The sequence below is a fragment of the Salvelinus namaycush genome, chromosome 4, assembly GCF_016432855.1.
Source record: "Salvelinus namaycush isolate Seneca chromosome 4, SaNama_1.0, whole genome shotgun sequence".
NCBI lineage: Eukaryota > Metazoa > Chordata > Actinopteri > Salmoniformes > Salmonidae > Salvelinus > Salvelinus namaycush.
This window is the reverse complement of record NC_052310.1, coordinates 41,257,711-41,275,437: the sequence shown is the minus strand read 5'-3', so window position 1 is coordinate 41,275,437 and position 17,727 is coordinate 41,257,711. Positions and strand designations below refer to the sequence as shown.

General features: G+C 43.3%; 1 protein-coding gene across 1 annotated transcript; it reads left to right on the top strand.

Annotated features, from left to right (window-relative positions):
• Window positions 1-1,976: 1,976 nt before the first annotated feature.
• LOC120045866 (cGMP-dependent protein kinase 2-like) lies at window positions 1,977-16,872 on the top strand. Its single transcript, XM_038990800.1, has 18 exons — window positions 1,977-2,473; window positions 4,049-4,215; window positions 4,296-4,409; window positions 4,829-4,934; window positions 5,490-5,553; window positions 5,641-5,718; window positions 5,890-5,984; window positions 6,366-6,434; window positions 6,524-6,622; window positions 6,791-6,941; window positions 7,073-7,209; window positions 11,010-11,099; window positions 11,572-11,713; window positions 12,887-13,050; window positions 13,427-13,549; window positions 15,616-15,678; window positions 16,588-16,654; window positions 16,777-16,872. Exons 1-18 carry the CDS (start codon window positions 1,977-1,979, stop codon window positions 16,870-16,872), a joined length of 2,322 nt encoding a protein of 773 aa, XP_038846728.1.
• Window positions 16,873-17,727: the final 855 nt, after the last annotated feature.

Sequence of the window (17,727 nt, the reverse complement as noted above, 5' to 3'; positions counted from 1 at the left end):
TAATATAACGCAAGGTGTGAATATGGCCAGTATTCAACTCCGTTTCTACATTGATTAACACCATGCGACCACCAGGGGTAGCCACCAGAGGTAGCCTTGATTTTTCTTGCCGTCATTGGACGGAGTAAGAGTACCATTATTTCCACATAAGTACTCACATTAACGACAACACGCTTCTGAGGAGGATGTCACAGATCACAGTCCATTCAAGGGAGATGACCGTCTTTGTTTTTTTTCGCAAGTGTTTGAACATCTGGAGAGGCTCGTTCATTACATTTATGAAATACTGCATTACATTTTGAGAAACCAGGAACGTACTCGACGATATTGTAAGTACTATAGCTACGACTTAGGCTATTGTTGTGACATATTGCAGGCTAGTGCAATTTCATTTAGGCTATGATAGGACAAGCTCTGATGTGTGGCTGTGTGAACTTGTGATTTTACAACATGTATACCATATATACATGGCATTTTTAATCATACTTGTTGTTGTGTTGCTGCAGCATACTGTAATGCATGTCAGTGTTTCAATATCATAAAATGATCATTATTACATTCTCTAGAACAGGGGTCCCCAAACTTTTTTGCATCAGGGGACCCCCTTTGTGATAGCAAATACTTCAGGGACACCCTCATTATATCTGAATACAACTCCTACTTTAGAGTTTGATTAAAAATGGTATACAAGCAGTTGTACTATTACTGTTGCAGTGCATGGCCGGACTAATGAAGTCCTGGGCCCTGGGGAAAATGTCTCTTTGATGCCAAGGGGGGGGGGGGGGGGGGACCTTTAAAATATTTTAAAGCCCCCCCTTGGCATCAAAGAGACATTTTTGCAGAATTGAAGCAAATTTCCTGCAAATCTATACATTTTTCCTTGGGGAAGAGAAAACATTTAGCCGTTTTAGAACTATTTTCGTGCAATTATACACATTTTGCCATGGGGCAAAATATACATACAATTAGATATTTGGGGATGGGAATATTGCTAGCAACAACAGATTAAATACATTTTTGAAGACGTTTAGAGAGTGCAATACAATACAATGTAAGTATATATAAATATATATATATATATATATATATTAAGATCTGGTCGCAGACTCCCTGCAGTACCTCATCTGCAGACATCACTTTGGGAACCACTGCTCTAGAATAGCATTCTCAAGATATAGTGATACATTGTATCTCAGTTATGTCAACGTTTCCATTTGTAAGATATTGTATCAGTTCCGTGCAATGAATGCAGGAATATAGGCTTCCTTATTTTCACAGTCATTGGCTTGTACAGTATTCTTTCACCAAGTTTCATTCATTGGAGGTTAAACTGAATGCAATTGATGCTTGGAAATTTAGAGGTAGTTTGTCAATTAAATATTATCGTAGGGATGAATCTCCTGTGGATTCAAAATCTATTCAAGATGATCTGTTGCTGATCACATCTATTTTAACATAAAGGGACGGCTCCAGGTATAAGCAGTTGCTTAGGGCCCCAGGCCGCTAGGGGGCCCCCAACACCCCCCCCCCCACACACACAAAAGTCTTATTTTTATACACTCAGTCAGGGTCTCAACTTACTGTTTAGAGTTAGAATAGTAGAATACACAAGGTGCAAGTTCAAAATTTTGTCATTTGTGCATCAGCAATTTTTATCTTGTTCTGTCAGTCACTGACAGTCACTCAATTAGCTATGTCAGCTAACAATTTTTAGATTGGTAAGGAAGTTTAGCCAGCTATCTAAACTTGTAGTAATCATGGCTAAATACCGACCAGGCACGCAGGGCACGTGCCCAGGTGCCCTGACCTCCAGCGGGCCGCCATTGATTTTGTTAGCTACCAAATCTCGATTAGAGCCCCAAAAAGGACAGAGCCGGCCGTAACATAAAGCATAACATTCTTCTCAAGGAGAAAGGAGACTTTTCACCAGACGGAGACCTATCAGTGACAAGACGAGGGTGACCAAGAGCTTTCCTATGGTGGCCAGCCAACAGCTGGCCATGGGCAACGGTTCAATCAAAGCCCCACGGCCAGAGGACAGATGCCTGGCCTCCAGCCTCAAGGTGGAGCCTCAGGGCAGCCCAGTGTGGGACACGGAGCCCCTGAGGCTCAGGATAGCCCACCTGGAAGAGGAGCTGGCCCAGAGGGACCAGGAGTTTAAAGCCCAGGAGCTGCAGCTGCAAAGCCTGCAGAGAGAGCTGGAGGCTAAAGTCTCCCATATAGAAAAGCTCCAGGATGCCATCGGCTACAACAGCCTGGGCCGCTCCGCTCCGGCTCCCAACTACCCCAGCCACCGCATGCTCAGTGTCATCAACCAGGGTCCCACCCGCTTCCACAGGGTGGCCGTGGAGGTCCACTGCAGGCTCAAGGCCAAGGAGGGCGTGTCGGCTGAGCCCACCTCAGGGCACTTCTGCGGGGGTTTCAGAGCCCAACATGTGTCCATAGAGAGGGCTCGTGTCCGCAAGGACTCCAGGTGGGTGTCAGACATCAACTGTACCACACAATGTTGTTGAGGATATTGGAAGGGATAATAACTCTAGAAACATTTCCATGTAGTGGAGGACAGCCCAGACTGACTGTCCTCTATTGTACTTGTTCCTATTGTCTCATTCTCCCACATTTAATTACATTCTAACCTATTTCCCAATAGGCTAGAAGCAATCAGCCGGGTCTGTGATGATAAAGCCTGCCTTTAATCATTATTTGTTCTCACTGAGTCCGGTGTCTGGTATAGGCTACATGCACATAAAAAAATAACTATGCCGGGATTCAATCTGATCTCAAATCAAATCAAATCACATTTTATTTGTCACATGCGCCGAATACAACAGGCGTAGACCTTACCGTGAAACACTTACTTACAAGCCCTTAACCAACAACGCAGTTTAAGAAAATATTTCCTAAATAAACTAAAGTAAAAAATAAAATAACAATAACGAGGCTATATACAGGGGGTACCGGTACCAAGTCAATGTGCGGGGGTACAGGTTAGTCGAGGTAATATGTACATGTAGGTAGGGGTATCTTGCTTGGGCCGCAATGCACGTTTTAAAGTCAATGTTCCCGTGTTCACGGAGACCACGTTCACAGGAAGAGGTGCATATGTCGGTTTAATTGTAAATGACCTTTTAAACGGCGCATTGTCCAAATCTGTGTTCTGATTGATTCTCGGCCCAAGTGTTCTCAGGAAAACTGTCTGACTCTCTTGAAAGAACAACAGCTCTGGCCAAGCCTTTGTAGTGTCTGCCACTCCAAGGAGATTCGAAATCCTGTATTAGCATTGGGGATAATTGGAAGGCACACGGGGAAACAAAGGCGTTGAGCAGCAACATGCAATATGTATGGACTGGATAATTATGGCTTCAATTAAGCAGACCTCGGTTGCCTGCCTCATACTCTCCTGCTTTAGTTCATTCACCAGGTCGATATTAGGTTAATGGACTGGCCCTCGGCTGTCTGATGTGATAACATAGGCCTTGTAGTTAAGAGGGATACAGGGGGGAAACTGACAGCACTAACGGTACTACATCAACAGTTTTGTCTTTTATGTGGCTGGTTTAGAGACGAGTGACAACATAGTGCTTTGTCCATCTGTGAAAACATGAATGCTGTAGTATAAATACAGTAGTAACGGCGTCGTTGAAAGTCTCTCGTGACTAAGCGTTTACTCATGGTCGCGCAAACTCAACCACCAGTTAGCAGCCCCTACTGTATGTAGGGCTAGCAGCCCCTACTGTATGTAGGGCTTAGTGGGCTGTTTAAGGTGAAATAATTTCGACTTTTGGTGTGCTATCCTAGTACTTTACTGCAATACATTGAATCCTTTTGTTCAGAAAAGTTATCCAGAGGCAATAAAACCCACATTATTCAAAATAATCTGCCCATTTGTGCTCCAAGTACCAATTTACTTGACTTGCTGTCAAAGTCAAAACTGATCTTTGACTTCCAACTAAAACGCTGGATGAATATTGATATGGAGGTTAAACAAGCCTTTGACCTCTAAAAGTAGAGTGTCTGTGCCTCTTATCTGTGCTCCTCCTGCTCCTAGCACCAAGAAGCTAATCAATGACGCCATCATGAACAATGACTTCCTGAAGAAGCTGGATCCGCAGCACCTGAGGGAGATGGTGGACTGCATGTATGAGAGGATCTACACTGATGGCCAACTGGTCATCCACGAGGGAGAACCAGGGAACTACCTCTATGTGCTGGCAGGTCATATTGACTTTATTATCTTCTCACACAGTATATCTTTGGCTGTTTGTCTATACTCAGGCTAGGTTTTGTCCCTTCAGATGGCCTGCTAAAGGTCACGCAGAATGGCAAATTGCTTGGAGAGATGCGTCCCAGGACTGCCTTTGGAGAGTTGGCTATATTGTACAACTGTAAGAGAACTGCTACAGTGAAAGGTGAGTTTAACTAGTAGAGTCTCTAGAATGAGAGGATTTCCCCTTTGAGATACAATACTTTCCCACCCACATCGTAAACAAAGTGTTCATACTCAAGTGCAACAAACCACGCATGTGACATACATGATTACCAATGTATGACAGAGCAGCATGGCGGCACATGATTTTATGAGAAGTCACCAAGGGACTATTAAATCGTCATTAGAATGTGCAAAACCATATTTCACACAGGTGCTTTCTCGAATCTTGCATGGAATAGTACTGTAGGAAGCACACACCTTTTTCACATATTGAAAGTATGTTCATGCAATGTTCACGCAATGTTTTGCCAACTCATATAACGTTCTAAGGATACCCGGCCCTGTGAATGTCTGATGTTGTGTGGCGTGTTGACTGGACTTGTGATTTCCAATGGCCAGCTGTATCCCAGGCTCATATCTGGGCTCTGGACCGTCAGACCTTCCAGAGTATTATGATGAAGTCTACACAGGCCACACAAGAAGAGTACTTCAGCTTCCTACGCAGGTACAGCTCGAGGCTTGGTCCTCAACCCTGAAGCAGGCATTGATGTCTAAGGGAGATGTGCATGAAAGTTTGAGATGCGAACGCATGTACAGTACACTGACGAAGCCAAACATTAGGAACACCTAATGCTCCAGCCATTACCACGAGCCCGTCCTCCCCAATTAAGGTGCCAGCAACCTCCTGTGCTACTACAATACCCCGTTCAAAGGCACTTAAATATTTTGTCTTGCCTGTTCACCCTCTGAATGGCACACACACACAATCCATGTATCAATTGTCTAAAGGCTTAAACATCCTTATTTACGCTGCCTCCCCCCTTCATCTACGCTGATTGAAGTGGATTTATCAAGTGACATCAGTAAGGGATCACAGCTTTCACCTGGTCAGTCTATGTCATGGAAAGAGCAGGTGTTCTTAATGTTTTGTATACTCAGTGTCTACTATTAAGTTAGGTTATCTTTGAAGTAGTTGGCAATATGTTGCATTGCTAAATCCACATTTTTTTGCAAGCATTTTCCCCCCCAATAACTATCTCTGTGTCCTTATCTTTTACAGTGTATCTCTGCTGAGAGACCTGCCAGGAGAGAAGCTTTCTAAAATCGTTGACTGTCTAGAAATTGTGAGCCTTTTACTTTGTTTCTAATCAGACTTTTTTTTATAACAGGTGATTTGGGAAGATTGGTTGATTATTTTGTCTCATGCCTAGGACTATTTTGACAAAGGAGAGTATATCATTCGGGAGGGCGAAGAAGGGAACACTTTCTTCATTATAGCTAGAGGAGAGGTAAGACACGAATGACACATGGTTCATGTTTGTAGCTGAAAAGAGTCACTTTCGTATCTGGCTTTATCCGACCGTGATAGATCATGCAATCTTGATTGGAGAAAACGTAGTCTGCCATTTTGGATCGAGGGCAAAAGAGATAGCCCTTAACATGCTGTGGTTTCTGGCCAGGTGTGTGTCACCCAGACCACAGAGGGATGTACTGAGCCGCGGGAGATAAAGACGCTGGGTGTGGGCGACTACTTTGGAGAAAAAGCCCTCATAAGGTAAGAGCTGTTACTGATCGCTTTGACCGACTCAAAATGTTAAATGGGCAAAAGCACTCTGGCCTGGTTTGTCTTGCACCAAGGCAAGTTTCAAACACACTTGTAACACACCGTCGGTTCCCTCGTTCTCCCATGTTAATATGCGTTTGTCCACTTTCTATCAATTGTCATTGCTAGCCCCCTGACTGACAATCCACACATTTTACCAACGTGGTTTCAATCAAATCCTTTCACAATATTGTAGAGTAGTGGGCCTTGGAATGTCTGTCTGTCTGACAAAGATATGCATTACCCGGCGGCTATTGCATGATCCTGTGGTGAATTTCCATTGGATTCAATTGTGTGTAGCTCTGCTGAATACGACTGTCTGTTTCTTTCCAGTGAGGATGTGCGTTCAGCAAACATCATCTCTACTGAGAATGACACACAGTGCTTGGTGGTGGACAGAGAGTGAGTGCGTTCACTGCACACACACTCACACTCACACTCGCACACACACACTGAAAGGAAACAGCAGTGTGTTTATGCTACCTCTCCAGCAACTTCAACCAGATGGTGGGCACTTATGAGGAACTGCAGGCGTACCTGAAGGAATATGTCGAAGAGCTCTCCCGATGTGACGAGAGGAGAAATGCACTGTAAGTAGTTCCACAAAATTACTGTTTCCACATAACTCAAATAACAAATGGCAGTTACATTGACAAATACCCAACCACCCCAGATATTTTAGTGGGCAGAAACAGAGATTTAGGAGTTGAACCCAAATGGTTCCCCCTTCCTCCCTCCCTCCTTCCCTCTTTCCACAGGCCCCATACCCCCGTTATCGACTCGTCCCCAGAGGCCCAGGAAGTGCATCGGCTCAGGGAGAGGATTGCTGTCCTCCCCACCCATGACCCCTTCCAGGACCTGGAGATCATAGCCACACTGGGCATGGGTGGGTTCGGCCGAGTAGAGCTGGTGAGTGGCTTAACGTCTGGGTCACACCACACCATAAAGCAACGGCAAAAACAACAGCATAGGGCATAGGCCTACAGTTGCTATAAAAACGATGTAACATCATGTCAATAATTGTTATGTTTATATTGCAGGTGAAACTGAGAGATGAAGACACCACATTTGCTCTGAAGTGTATTAAAAAGAAGCACATTTTGGACACGAGACAACAGGAACACATCTACTCTGAGAGGAACATCCTTCAGCTGACTAAGTCACACTTCATAGTCAGGTCTGCGTCACGTGCTCACAATGCTCTCTGGTTGTCCTCACACAACACTGCCTATTGCAGAGTCCCCAAAGTAGTGTAAACATCCATAGCCTTTTATTCAGGCTTTTGTTCAAGCTTTGACAACTGCAATGTTTTCTTAGAGTACTTCACATGATACATGTTTATATCAGTGTAAAGGAGTTCCAATATGAATGGAACATGACTGCTGTCACCTGGACCATGTGACAATCAGGTTCAATCTAAAGAGCAAGGACCACTACTCTGTCACTGTAAGGTCTACACCTGTTGTACTCGGCGCACGTGACAAATAAACTTTTATTTGAAGAGGGAGACAAGACATATTGATGTTTGCAAGGCCTCCCATGTGGAAAATCATATACAGTGGGGTCTGAAATGATTGACACCATTGATAAAGATGAGCAATAATGACTGTATAAAATAAATAATTAAAATACTTAGCTATATTGTATGCTCAAATGCTAACTTCCGCTGTTATTGGTAATGGTGAGAGGTTAGCATGTCTTGGGGGTATGAAATGTTGAGCATACAATATAGCTCAGTATTTAAATGATTTATTTCATACAGTCATCTTTTATCAAGGGTGTCAATTTCAGGCCCCACTGTAGATTTTGTACTCTATTTCCAATCATTTGCTTTTTGAGGATCCTGTATTGTTTCATAAACAACGTATGGTTATACAACATCATACAATCACAGTAGGTTCATTTATGCAAAGTGGGACCTCGTGTATCCGCTGAATGCATAAACAAACCGTTAAGTGAAGGACAAATTCATTGTTCAGATCTATGAAACAGAGAAGAGAGTGTTTGTATTCACAATGGAGATTAATACAGCATGTATTGTATCCATCTAGTCAATGAGTAACGCATGTTTAGAGCGGTTTCAAACAAAAGTCAAACTTGAAATATAAATGAGGCAAATGCTGCCTAGACCAGTCTTACTTTCACATACTTTTAATAGTTTTAAAATTCATGAAACAAATACTGTGATCTAGTATAACTAGGTTTCCATCCAATTGGCGACAGATTTTCATGCCAATATTCTAAAAATCTGCATAAAACAATATGCCCATTTTCACACCAGAGATGTGTTTCCATCAAACTGACTTATTGCGGATAAAAGGCTGTGCTTGATAACATAGTGCGCATAAAAATAACTTTTTGCCGATTTTAATTCCAATGTACCGAATGAAAAGTTAAATGGGTTTCAATTGCATTTTTCAACTCGACTGATGGTTTGTCACAAAAAACGTTACGTAATATCGCAAATGTGCCCACTCTGGTCTTGACACGTGCACTATAGCCAACAGCTCACAGATACAGTGTGGGTAGGGCTAACTATACATGGTGAGATTATTATGGATCATTTTTATTTGTCAAAGGGCAGCCAAACATCGATCATCATGTCACCAGAATAAGACCCTCGGAATGTATTGGAAAGGAGCATCAAGCTCACTTTCACCACCCTGTGAAGTTCACATTAATGGATTTAATCTGTAGCCTAATAAACTGCATGCTTTCACGAGTAGTAGTGGGAGAACCACACAACATACAGTACCTGTCAAAAGTTTGGACACCTACTCATTCAAGGGTTTTTCTTTATTTTTACTATTTTCTTCATTGTAGTATATTGGGTGAAGACATCAAAACTATGAAATAACACATGGAATCATAACCAAAAAAGTGTTAAACAAATGTTTTATATTTGAGATTCTTCAAACCCTTTGCCTTATTGACAGCTTTGCACACTCTTGGGATTCTCTCAACCAGCTTCATGAGGAATGCTTTTCCAATGGTCTTGAAGGAGTTCCCACATATACTGAGCACTTGTTGGCTGCTTTTCCTTCACTCTGCGGTCCAATTCATCCCAAACCATCTCAATTGGGTTGAGGTCAGGTGATTGTGGAGGCCCGGTCATCTGATGTAGCACTCAAATAGCCCTTACACAGCCTGAAGGTGTGTTTTGGGTCATTGTCCTGTTGAAAACAAATGATAGTCCAACTAAGCGCAAACTAGATGGGATGGCGTATCGCTGCAGAATGCTGTGGTAGCCATGCTGGTTAAGTGTGCCTTGAATTCTAAATCAATCACAAAGAGTGAGCACCCCCACACCATCACACCACCTCCTCCATGCTTCACAGTGGGAACCATACATGAGGAGATCATCCGTTCACCTGCTCTGCATCTCGCAAAGACACTATGGTTGGAACCAAAAATCTCTAATTTGGACTCATCAGTTTTCCACCGGTCTAATGTCCATTGCTCGTGTTTCTTGGCCCAAGCAAGTCTCTTCTTCTTCTTGGTGTCCTTTAGTAGTCGTTTCTTTGCAACAATTCGACCATGAAGTCCTGATTCACATAGTCTCCTCTGAACAGATGTTGAGATGTGTTTGTTACTTGAACTCTGTGAGGCATTTATTTGGGCTGCAATCTGAAGTGCAGTTAACTCTAATGAACTTATCCTCTGCAGCAGAGGTAACTCTGGGTCTTCCTTTCATGTGGCGGTCCTCATAAGAGCCAGTTTCATCATAGAGCTTGATGGTTTTTGCGACTGCAGTTCAAGAAACTTTCAAAGTTCTGGAAATTTTCCACATTGACTGACCTTCATGTCTTAAAGTAATGATGAACTGTTGTTTCTCTTTGCTTATTTGAGCTGTTCTTGCCATAATATGGACTTGGTCTTTTACCAAATAGGTCTATCTTCTGTATACCACCTCCGACCACCACAACTGGTTGGCTCAAACACATTAATAAAGAAAGAAATTCCACAAATTAACTTTTAACAAGGCACACCTGTTAATTGAAATGCATTCCAGGTGATTGGCTCATGAAGCTGGTTGAGAGAATGCAAAGAGTGTGTAAAGCTGTCATCAAGGCAAAGGGTGGCTACTTTGAAGAATCTGTTTAACACTTTTTTGGTTACTACATGATTCCATGTGTGTTATTTCATAGCTTTGATGTCTTCACTATAGTAAAGAAAATAGTAAAAATAAAGAAAAACCCTTGAATTAGTAGGTGTGCCCAAACTTTTGTCTGGTACTGTATCATCGCTTGACTCCAAATTTACTTCGATGTGATGAAATGGAGGGATGGAAACCTGGCTAGTTTTAGACAAAGGGATGTTTATTATTTCCCAAGTGATTTAGTTCCATTGCCATGACTCCCATGACTTGAGAGTGAAAGGTCTCATTTCACTGAATATCCTATAAGACAAGTCAGCCCTCAGATTGACACGGGAAAAGGGACTGTGGAAGTGAAGGGTGTTGACCATGAAACAAGAAGTGGTTCATGAGAGGAAAGTTAGAACTTTTCCTATTAAGAGTGAGAGGCCCATCTCAACGTGTTCTATGGTCCAGTATGAGTTGCTAAGGAGTCCCTTTGGAGAATGTCGTTGTCCTTGGTCTCACCACGGAGTGTAGACTGAGGTTTGATTTATCCGCCCTGTGACATTCAAGGACAAAAGGTCTGGGCAAACACTGATTCCAGCTGCCACTCAAAGAGGAAAGTTCAGTTTGAATGCCATATCCATCTTCACACATCTCTCTCTTTTTCAAAATGCTCCTTTCTCTCACTCTGCTTTCCTAGTAACTGTTCTTTGGGGCTCAATTGACAAACAGATCCAAGGCAAACAAAAATAAGTTTAACACCTGAAAGTACCTCATCCAAAGAAATATACTGCGGAGCAGAAGACCTCTGTCAAGCAGTCATGTCTTTAAGAAGCCCAGAACAGTAACATTGTTCAGATGGTCCTAAGTCCTCTAAATGTCACTTTGTGTTCCAGGTTGTTTCGGACATTCCGAGATGACAGGTATGTGTACTTGCTACTGGAAGTCTGCCTGGGTGGTGAGCTGTGGAGTGTACTACGAGACATGTGAGTGTAGGTTGTCTTACATCTGCTAAAACACCTCAAAAGCCTGTAATCAATAGAGCTCGCCAGCTTGTAGTCCTAAAAACAAAACATTTTAGGATTTACCTCTAGTTCGTACAGCCATTCCTATGGGCTAAATGAATGGGGAAAGAAACCTTTATGTGTGTTGTGTGTTTGAAAATGTCATAAATGCTTCAAAATACATCAAAGTTATGTTAGCTGATTTAAGATTATCTCATAGAACAAAATGTATAAGATGTCTTAAGCCTGTGTTTATCACAGACCTCATTTTCAACGTTTATTCCAAAACCCTTCAAAAACTCCATTAATTTTCCCATAGGCTTTGTCCAATGAAACATAGTGGAATTTGTGCCTAAAAAAAGATGCCATTACTATCGCTCTTATGATGCCATTTAAAAATAATCAGTACAAAATTCTAGTATGTGTCTTAATGTTGGCCTTGACTGTGAAACAGGAGTTTCTTTGAGGAGCAGACAGCCCGCTTCTGCATTGCCTGTGTCCTGGAAGCCTTTGACTACCTCCACGCCAGGGGAATCATCTACAGAGACCTGAAACCTGAGAACCTACTACTGGATGCAAAAGGCTATGTCAAAATGGTAATAGACCTTAATTTGATCACTGCTCATTTTCAGTTGTTTGTACATAGTCATACACTACATGACCAAAAGTATGTGGACACCTGCTCGTCGAACATCTCATTCCAAAATCAAGGACATTAATATTGAGTTGGTCCCCCCTTTGCTGCTATAACAGCCTTCACTCCTCTGGGAAGGCTTTCCACTAGATGTTGGAACATTGCAGCTGGGACTTGCTTCCATTCAGCCACGAGGTTTAGTGAGGTCAGGCACTGATGTTGGGCGATTTGGACTGGCTCGCAGTCGCTGTTCCAATTCATCCAAAAGGTGTTCGACGGGGTTGAGTTCAGGGTTCTGTGCAGCCTAGTCAAGTTCTTCCACACCGATCTCAATAAACCATTTCTGTATGGACCTTGCTTAGTGCACAGGGGCATTGTCATGCTGAAACAGGAAAGGGCCTTCCCCAAACTGTTGCTACAACGTTGGAAGCACAGAATCCTCTACAATATCATTGTACTGTATTCGGTAAGATTTCCCTTCACTGGAACTAAGGGACCTAAGGGCCATAGACCATTATTCCTCCTCCACCAAACTTTACAGTTGGCACCATTCATTCGAGCAGGTAGCGTTCTCCTGGCATCCGCCAAACCCAAATTTGTCCATCGGATTGCCAGTTGGTGAAGCGTGATTCATCACTCCAGAGAAGGCGTTTCCACTGCTCCAGAGTCCAATGGTGGCGAGCTTTACACCACTCCAACCGACACTTGGCATTGTGAATGGTGGTCTTAGGCGTGTGTGCGGCTGCTCGGCCATGGAAAGCTTCCGATGAACAGTTCTTGTGTTGACGTTGCTTCCAGAGGCAGTTTGGAACTATGTAGTGATTGTTGCAACTTTTTTTTTGCGCGCTACACGCTTCAGCACTCTGCTGTCCCATTTTGTGAGCATGTGTGGCCTACCATTTCACGGCTGAGTCGTCGTTCCTCCTAGATGTTTCCACTTCCCGATAACAGCACTTACAGTTGACCGGGGCATCTCTAGCAGGGCAGAAATTTGACGAACTGACTTGTTGGAAAGGTGGCATCCTATGACGGTGCCAAATTGAAAGTCTGTGAGCTCTTCAGTAAGGCCATTCTAGCCTTCTATAGCCAAAATCACTAGGGGTGTCCATGTTACAGTATCTGTCTGTTTCCTCAGGCTGACTTTGGTTTTGCTAAGAGGATAGGCCTGGGGAAGAAGACATGGACATTCTGTGGGACCCCAGAGTATGTGGCCCCAGAGGTTATCATGAACAAGGGACATGACTTTGGAGCTGACTGCTGGTCTCTAGGGATCCTCATCTTTGAGCTGCTGACTGGCAGGTGAGTCAGTAGGACAGTATGACATGTGGTCTGCCTTTGACAATAACAGTGCCCCAAAAGGGTGGAGTGTTGTGGACACTGAGTATGTGCTTGAATCTTGAATAAGGCTCTTCAGGCACTTCACTCTGTGAGGAACCATTAGACGTTAGGCCTCATTCCACAACCACGGTAACATATTTGACACTAGGATGTTGAGTGTATGAGGGTCTATCAGCCTACTTGAGATAGCTTGTTGGGCTGCATCAGACAATACAGTGTGTGTAAGTGTCCCAAGCATATCCACGATACCATTTAGCTAGAGCCTGTCATGTTCATCATGAGCAAGATCCCTCAATATCCCCTATTTGTTTTCTATCCTCCAACGCACCTCTTCCAGCCCACCATTTTCTGAAACTGACCCTATAAAGATCTACACCATGGTCCTCCACGGGATTGAAAAGGTTGACTTCCCCAAGAGGATCAGCAAGCGCCCCGATGACCTCATCAGGAGACTCTGCAAGTATGTGGCTGTGGCATCACTGACTGCTGCTGTAGTAATCCCATTAAGCGACAAATAAGAGGCTGTAGTTGAATTAAATGAACAGTGTGTCTGTCTGTCTACTTTGTTTGAGGTAAAGCCAACACAAATAATGAAACTTTAGTTCCCCATAGGGCGGCGCACAATTGGCCCAGCGTCGTCCGGGTTTGGCCGGGTTAGGCCATCATTGTAAATAAGAATTTGTTCTGAACTGACTTGCCTAGTTAAATAAAATGTAAAAAAATAACTAATAATAATTGTGGTCATACGCACATCCTTAAAAACATAGGTGCTGGGCTAATAAAGTATAACCTATATGAAAAGAACAGAAAGGTCTACTGAAAGAGAGCGTATTTTACTGGTTTGTGAATCACTGACACCGCCCCCGGTTAAAGGGGAATAAAACAGCCCAAGAGTTAACACACAGGAACTTTATTTAAACACACATATGTGGATGCACATGAGAATGAAAAGTGGGAAAGTTAGTAGAATGGCTGTGCAGTGGTACTGGAACACAAGAGATTGGTGGCACCTTAATTGGGGAGGACAGGCTCGTGGTAATGGCTGGACCGGAATTGGTTTCCATGTCTTCGAAGCCTTTATTTTAAGCCGTCCTCCCCACTGTGAATGGTAGTGGTTCTGAAACAGGATAAACAGAGGTAATGAATCCACTGTACACAATACTATAACTGATAGCACAAGTAGCGCAACAAGGTTATTAACAAGGGAAGGACTGTATGAAACTGTATATGCTACCTGCACATATGACAATACAGCTATACACAAAGGCAGCATACAGCCATAGTAACAACCAACTATTAAGTTCAGAGATATGAGTGAGTCCTGTTGTTGATGGGCAGAGACGTTGCCCTCTGCCACTGCTTGAGAGACACCGTGTGACCTGTATATTTAAGAGGATGGACAGATGTCCATCCCCCTAGTAACATCCCTAGCAACCTATCAGGGCACAAGTCACACAGGTCAGAGAGCGTTTGAGAGGCTGGTTTATGGTACCCCCTAGTCTCTCAGGCTCCGGTCATGGGGGGTGGGGAGTGGAGTGTGCAGCTCAGGGTTGTGAGGTGCTAGTAACAGTCACCGGCAGGGAATTTGTAAACCCTACTCAATGTATTCTCCCAATTAGCACCTTAACACCAGTAAACCTGTATATATCCTCTGGATCTAAACGTTGTCGTGGTGGTAATTGGCAGCATATAAAGGATGTGTTTGTCAATTCAATCTGGCAGTCTGCTCAGATAGCAGAGCACTCTGTACTGAGAGTGCCAGAGTACTCAGAGTGCCAGAGAGAATAATTAGGGAATTTACCAACGCCCTTCACTTGTGGATATGACAGGTGACAGTAAACGTCTGCAAAAATATTTGATTAAATTGTTGCCAGCAGCACAGTTACATTCAATAACCCTCTAAATTACATGAAAACAGTCCAACTAGGTCTGCTAGGGCAGTAGAGTGTGTTCACTCATTTGTGTCTGGAAGTAGCTTTAGCCAGTTAGCTTGGGTGCTTGACTGCAGTTGTGAGTTCAGAACACTCAGATAAACCCTACTGTACTCTTCGGCCAGAGCGTCCAGTGTGGCGCTCTGAACGCTCAGAGAGTGAAATTCTCTGAACTTATGCACGGACAATCTGACAACGCTCTGAATTTACTAACGACCCAGAGTGCACTTTGACACACTTTCAGCTGACAAAACAATATGTTGATATTCGATTGGCCATAAATAGGCTACTGGATAAGGCTAGTGAGCACCATGTTTCAAATTCTTTGGCCAGCTCAGTGAGTCACACAGCAATTGGGCCTTTTAGTAATTGACCAGACAAAAACAATTGAATGTAATTGGTCCATGAGTGGCCTGCATTGACACTAATCACATATCAAACCAGACCAGGTCGGAATCAAATAGGCTGTGTCATATCTACTGTATCAACCTGCTTTCGTGTGTATAGGGTATTAGCTGCAATCATGTTGTCAGCATTCTGGTTGTCCAGATGGTTGTCAACAATAACAGGTACATATATATTGTCCTGCCTTTAGGCTCAACCCTGTGGATAGGCTTGGTAATAAGAAGAACGGAATCATCGACATTAAGAAACACAAGTAGGTCTACTTCTTTTTAATAAAGCATCATCAACACCAACTACACACCTAGACAGATCCTAGATCCTAGCCACCAATCAGCTATTGTTCTTTAACGTATTCAGCCGTTGATGGATTTCTGATCAAATGTGATATAAATCCAGCTCAGTTTGAACAACTTGCTCAGTGGTGCCTACATAACCTGTCGGCTATGGATCATTCTCTCTCCATTCAGTCACCCAGAGACATTAGGATAATTATTTCAGAACCCATTGGTGTCATACCTCTCTGCATTGTGCAGACAAATGTGTGTTGAGCACCCCCCCCTTCTCTTCAGTATCATGTCACAATAGGGAGTATTGCATAAAAAACAGCACTTTCACCTGGGAGCAATTAGCTGTGAGAATGGGGGGTGCATTTGTCTCCTTATTTAATCAGCAGAGCCTGAATAGACCGTAGGACTGGCAGAGCTGGCTTCCTCTCAACAGTCATCCGAGCACTAATGCTCGAAGCTGGAGGAACTCACTGAGCAAATCATAAAATCGTGACAGCCATTTTGACATCTGTTTGGTCATTAGAGAGATGTTCCTGTTCTGTGTAGGCGAGTGATGTTTGGTAGAAATGGTATGTAAACATTAGTGGCCCTATTAGCAGTTCAATATGACCTAAATCATTCTGTTGTTAGTGTTGCTGTGATTGCATACTCCTGTGCGTGTGTCTTCCTGCAGAATAAAACATTTTGTTCACTGCTTGAAACAGGGTCCTATAGGCTGGGGTCTGTCTTTGTGGGGTGATATGTGTGCATGTACGCAATATCTATACCAACTGTTCTGTATTGTATTGGGTCTGGTGGAGTGTGTGGGCACTGGGGGATGATGGGATCTGTAGTTCTGACAAAATTAATAGCTGACTTTTTGTGACGTCTTGCAGGTGGTTCCAGGGCTTCAACGGGGAGGGGCTGAGATGCCAGAAGCTAATATCCCCACTGAAGAGAGAAGTGAAGTGTTCTGATGCATAGTACTCTATTCACAGAATTATAGAGTACAGGTATATGACCGTCAAAGGAGTTATTGGATGTGACTGTATCTGACTGGTGTTCTTTGATGTTCCTCTCCCCAGCTGAAGGGGCCGATGGACCACAGCCACTTTGACATCTTTCCCCCAGAGCTGGAGGAGCCTCCAGATGAGCTGTCAGGCTGGGACAAGGACTTCTGAGGTGCCCTTTTGAGCCTCTACTCCGCACAGCCATGTCTCCAGACAGGTGGTGTCACTCTACTACCTGACGCTGGTGTTCCACTACTGCAGTGAGCTGTGCTATCTGACCTAAGACAATAGACACCACAGAAGCAGCCTCGACTGAATACTGTAATCCCATCTCTTCCCTGCGGTTGCCATACTTGCCATATATTTGACATCATGAGTGCCTGGCTGTTGCTGCCTTGCAGACGAGAAGATCGCCTTTTTTTGGCTCTTGGCCGGAGGAACAGTGTGTGAAGTGTCCCTTGAAACTCTCATGAGACAGCAAGGACTTTCATCAAGTGATTGATTAACTTTGAGTGTCAAAAACCCTAATCTCATTCAAATTCTTTCCCTCAGACAGAAATCCTTGGGACAATGGAAGTAAATAAAAAAGCTTCTTGATTGTTACAATTAAAAACCAATGCATTTTGGCTTTTGGAATTCTTCAGGGTTTTTAACAAAAGCAAAGAAGTAATGAGGGTTTTATACAGTACATTTCAAAATGGCCTACTATGGACAAATCACTATAAGAAAACATACTGACCAATTGTCCTTGACACATTACACACAATACATATTACAGTCACACATTATTTGGATAGTCCGGATCCGAATAGTCCATCTGTAGATGCTCTACAGATGGTCATATTATCAACAAACTATATGTTGATAAGCAACTGTTTGCTAAGGTTAGGGTTAGGGTTAAGTTTAAGTTTAAGGTTAGGGCTAGGGTTAGTAGATACCAGTGGCGGTAGGTGCCGTTTAAGATGAGAGAGGACTATTATTTTTTTTATGAGCATGGCCTTATTTCTATTACAGCATATTGGATGG